Consider the following 5,042-nt stretch of genomic DNA (forward strand, 5'->3'; position numbering starts at 1 on the left):
CCGCTGCACTGATACCATGGGGGGGAGCCGTGACTAGCCTTTCATCAGTATCCCCGCTTGATTACAGAATAAAGAACTGAGATGGAGGGGAGTGAACAGTGCCTATTGTTACCAACTTAAAAACAACCAAGTGCCAAGATGTTAAGTGGTTTTGCTCTGGGAACAATTTACAACTGTTTTTCATGGTTGAGAAGACCACAAATGAAAATATAATAGTTACAAAGAGTACTTTGGGGTACACATTATAAATTCTTCAAGCAAACTGAAACACCTTCAACTGGAGAGAATGATGGGATAGGAACAGGGTGAGGATGAAAAAAAAGGCAGATAGAAATGAATAGGAATCATGTTTGTCTGCCACAGTAGTACAGCATTTACAATACTCTGTTAATTACAGTAAACAAACTGGGAACACAGGAAATAATGTCACTATGGGTGAATTTCTACTAGTGTAGAAAAAACAGTGAAAGTTGCAAAAATTGTTAATGCTACTGAATTTTAGTTGTCACAAGGCAATTTTCTTATTTATAACATGAAGCACAATGGATTTATAGCTATGGGAATTTAATCCTTTGGAGCTTATGCATGTTACACTGACAACCTAACTGGAAAGTGATTTCTTTTTTTCTTTCTTTCTTTCTTTTTTTTTTTTTTTTTTTTTTGATTCAGATATTCTCTATTAATGTGGCTGCAAGTGAAAAATTTATTATTGAAATGTTTTAAAGCTGTTTACATTCTAAGATTTTAAAAGACAGAAGAAAAACCTTAAAGGAAGCCCCATAGAAAGATTTTAAATATGTATGTGCTATTAAAACTCACATTGAGATTAAAAAATGAAAAAGGCCTAAAGATGATAGGAAGTCTTGAGGGACTTATAATGGTAGCATTATATTTTATAACTACAGAGTAGGAGTAATTTGATTTGTTCATTTAGTACTTAAGGAAATCAGAAACCTTATTTATGTTATTCCTTCAGTTGAAAAGAGAAACTAAAAAGTTTATGGAAAATGAGATAAAATGTTAGTTTTAATTGAAATTTTAACTTTATCAGAGGTTTTGAAAATATATCAAAGATAATTAACTTCTCAGAGGAAAAATACTTTTCACATTAAATTATAAAAGAATATTCAGAACTAACTAGAAGGACCAAATGAGAAAAGAAAAAAATTGGTTTTCACCTGCCCTCCTTCCTTCTACAAGGTCATTAGAAATATCATTTTAAACATGTGAGGGCAAGATGCAGAAAACAAAATCTCAGAAAAGTAAAAACAGTATTACAGAATTGAGAGCTTATATCGCATATGATTTAATTTTTTGGTCCCATATGTACAATTATAGGAAACTTCAGTACTTTAAAGGGATCATGATCCCATGGGTATAGGTAATTCTTCTACTATTAGTACTAAATAGCACATCCCAACTTTTCTGTGCCATGTGGACAATCTTCATAAGCTACTGCAACACTTTGATGTTTCTCTGCTGTAATTGTCGTCCTGGGAGTACCCCTTCCAATAGTGCAAACTGAAGCTTTCCTCCTCATTTTATGTGACCTTTTCTATAGCTTTCTATATGTCTTACACAAAGAGGATCACCCAATATATGGAGGGCTTCCTAAACCTCTTGATAATATGTAACTGTGAAGCACATAGCCAAACCATTAGATTTATCTCACTCCCAGCAATGACCAACATGGCTTATTTTCTAGTCTAACAGCCCTTTAATAGTATCTGTTGTGTTGCTCTTTTTTTTTCAGTATACTTTGTTCATAATATCCTGCTTCCTTGTCATGCTCACTATGACTCTCTAGCACCTATAACTTTTGTTATTGGAACAACGTTCTATCCCATATTTCAGAGACATAGGACATTATTAGAAGAATATTATTAAAATTTTCTAAAATTGACTTTTCCATGAAAAGGAATCATTGTGAATATTGCACACTTTTCCAAATGCAATCTGGCCTGCTCTTTCCTTGTTAAACTTTGAATACAGTGTCTTCTTCATCTGTGTGAGGAACATGTACTAACAGATCAGCTCTTTGGGGGTCACAGATCACAGACTAGAAGAGACTTTAGAGGTTTTCTCAACTAACTCCTTAATTTTATAGATGAGGAAGTGAACCCAGATCCAAATTCTACAGGTGTAGACACTACCAAGTGTCCGGGACAGAATTTGTTCCAAGGTAGTATGAATCCAAAGTCCATGCTTTTCCAAGTGTCGTACTGCCTCCTACTGGTCACCTACCTAAATAGTACATTCTGGATATTCTTCATTGGCTTCTTTCACATGTGGGTAGTAAACTAAACTCTTTTGAGTCATTTTTGGAGCTCATCTTCATAATCACCATCATCACCATTATTTGTGAAGAACCTCACCATACTTCCCCAGGCTTTCCCTTTGACAGCAGAGAATTAATTGCTGACCCATATTCAAATTATGCCATTTTGGTAGGATATCTCAGGGCCTTGTGTTCCATTTATATAGTCTTGAAGGACCCAAGGTCATCTTACCATAAAATATGAAAGTAGGACATAAATGGATTTCAGTTACAGAAATTAAATTTCAGGTCCTTTAAGATGTCTTACATAACCACCATCCTTCAGGTCTATACCCAGCCTCCAAAACTGAAAGACATTAAAATGTAATTAGGAAATATTTAATAGAATAAATAAAAATATAGTAGATAATGTTAATTTATGGTTTTCTAAGTTAATATGTGGTGAACTGCTGGGATCCATTTCTATGAGTTTATTAAAACCACTATTTTGTACAGTTTTGAAACTCATTAATTTCTAATCTGTATTTACATAGGAAAAAAATAGATAAATAAACAAATAAATCAACTTTGTTCCTGACCACAGTGGGATGCTTTTGGTGGTACCTGGGTAAGATGGTATGTGTATAGGGGAGGAGGGTGTGTGTGTGTGTGTGTGTGTGTGTGTGTGTGTGTGTAGGCGGTATGTATCAGATCTCTGAATATTCCTGATATAGCTCCACAATATTCTAACAAAATAGAGCTTTATTTGCTCAAGCTCTGAGGTACTACACTATTGCAACTGATTTCAATGGTTCCTTACTCTAGCCTAAATCTTTAAATTACACTATACCTAACTATTTTAGAAAACAATCATTCGAGCTAATGATAGGTATAACCTTATTAGAAAAATGCCTGCTAATGAAAATATTTTCAAATCATTTAATTAAAATAGGAAAACTTAGTCTTGGAGGTGTGTGGGACAAGATGTTGTTATGATCTCACTATGACTTTAGAGCTGAAAGGTATGCATATGTTAGAGATCACATGGCCAAATCCCTCATTTTTTGAGATGGAAAAAAACAAAGCCCAGTGGAGTTTGTGATTTGATCAAATGCGTTGAGAATTGAAAGCAGAGGCTATAATTAAACACAAGTTCACAGAACTAGCCAAGGCCTGGGCTACTGACCCTCACTACACCATAGCTGCATTGAAGATTCTCTTGCATATAACTTAGGAAACCAATATTCCTGCACAAATGGAGCGTTGCTAAATGGAAAGAAAGAACAAATTCATTTGTTTGCACTGATATGAAATACTAACCCTTAGCTCCTCTTTTGATTGTTAAGCATTCTCTTCCATTCCTGCTTTGTAACAGTTCCTTTTTCAGGAAGAGATCTTCTTAGGGAAGATTGCTCTTTGGAAGAAACCTAAAATCTCAAAGTCCACTATTGGGTAACACTTCTCTATAGTGTTTGCTTTAATTTTTTAGCATCCAAAAGAGAACTTGCCATCAATAGGACTATCACTTGCATAGTAGATAAATATTACTCAGTTTTGCTTGCTATGATTTCCTCTTTCTCCTCAGGTTGCTAATAGAAGTCTAAGTCCTTCAAGACAAATAAATATATCAAGATATTGTTGTCAGTTTAAGGATGATCACTGTACGTGTGTGTATGTGTGTGTGTGTGTGTGTAAATAACTTTACATTTGTAAGCATGCCTTGATGCGCATGGTATGCTTCATATGCTTCATATCAATGTAAATTTAACAAAATATAAGTATCATTGAACTCAATACATAGAAGAAAATCAAATATTTGATTATTAAAACCCATGTTAGTTTTTTAAACACCATGGAAGGATGAATGTAATTTTCATTAAACAGTTTGACTGTTTTGTTTAAGTTCTATTCCCTCATTCTATTTCAAAGTCTAAGAACTTCACACAAATATATTTTTTTAATTAAAATGTGCTTAGATGAGATAGTGTTTTCTGTTGTATGAGAGGCTATAATGTTATAATAAATGAATTGCATGCTTTATAAAATTTGTCATGCTTTTTTTTTAAATGGATTTATGAGGATTTTTTTCCTTGAGTTCCAAAATCCATTCAATTGGTGGTCAGAATCCAGTTTCTAGTTAAAGATTGTTCATTCAAGTCTAAACTAATTGATCTTCTAGACAGATTATCAGCTGACTAATCAAAGTGTGAACTGCTTCCTTGGTTTGCAATTCTTGTCTTAGTGCTGTGAGCCCCAGGGCATAGAATAAATGTGTGAGGGATCTGATGGGGAGATGATGCTTTCTGGGAAGTAATCAGGAGGTAAGAGAAGCAGACATGGTCACTATGTGCTCAGTATAGGACTACTAGCAAGCTTGAATATAAGTAGGTAGAGCAACAGGCTGAGACTAGAATTAATGTTATAAATCATGTCTAATCAAATATGAATTTGAGAATGCTTTAGGAAGTAGTTATTAGAAGATAATAAGAGAAATAGCTGTGATACAGAGCAGAGGCAGAAGGATCTTCACTCCTCCCCCCATTTCTGGCCTCTGACATATTTGGCAGGTTGTATAACCCAATTAAATGACGACTTCTCATTGCCCCAGACAATTTGCTAAAATATACATTGCAGAAAAGGTACCCATATGCATCTGTGTAGGGCATTTCCCTTTGTTGCTGAATCATTTCAGTCCTACCCTTTGTGACCCCATTTGGTGTTTTCTTGAAAAGACACTGGAGCTATTTGCTATTTCCTTCTCTGTGGGCACTTTCCTAACAGATGA

At 34.5% G+C, this 5,042-nt stretch overlaps 1 protein-coding gene across 2 annotated transcripts in view; it reads left to right on the top strand.

The window, feature by feature from the left end:
* The window catches only part of ITPR2 (inositol 1,4,5-trisphosphate receptor type 2), a 507,042-nt gene extending 502,740 nt beyond the window's left edge, over window positions 1–4,302 (top strand). For both annotated transcript variants that reach the window (XM_074268787.1, XM_074268789.1), the window contains exon 57: window positions 1–4,302. This exon is cut by the window's left edge and continues 75 nt beyond it. In XM_074268787.1, coding sequence (XP_074124888.1) covers window positions 1–12 — 12 coding nt within the window. In that variant the 3' untranslated portion in view covers window positions 13–4,302.
* Window positions 4,303–5,042: the final 740 nt, after the last annotated feature.

This window comes from Sminthopsis crassicaudata, chromosome 5, assembly GCF_048593235.1.
Source record: "Sminthopsis crassicaudata isolate SCR6 chromosome 5, ASM4859323v1, whole genome shotgun sequence".
Classification (NCBI taxonomy): Eukaryota; Metazoa; Chordata; class Mammalia; order Dasyuromorphia; family Dasyuridae; genus Sminthopsis; species Sminthopsis crassicaudata.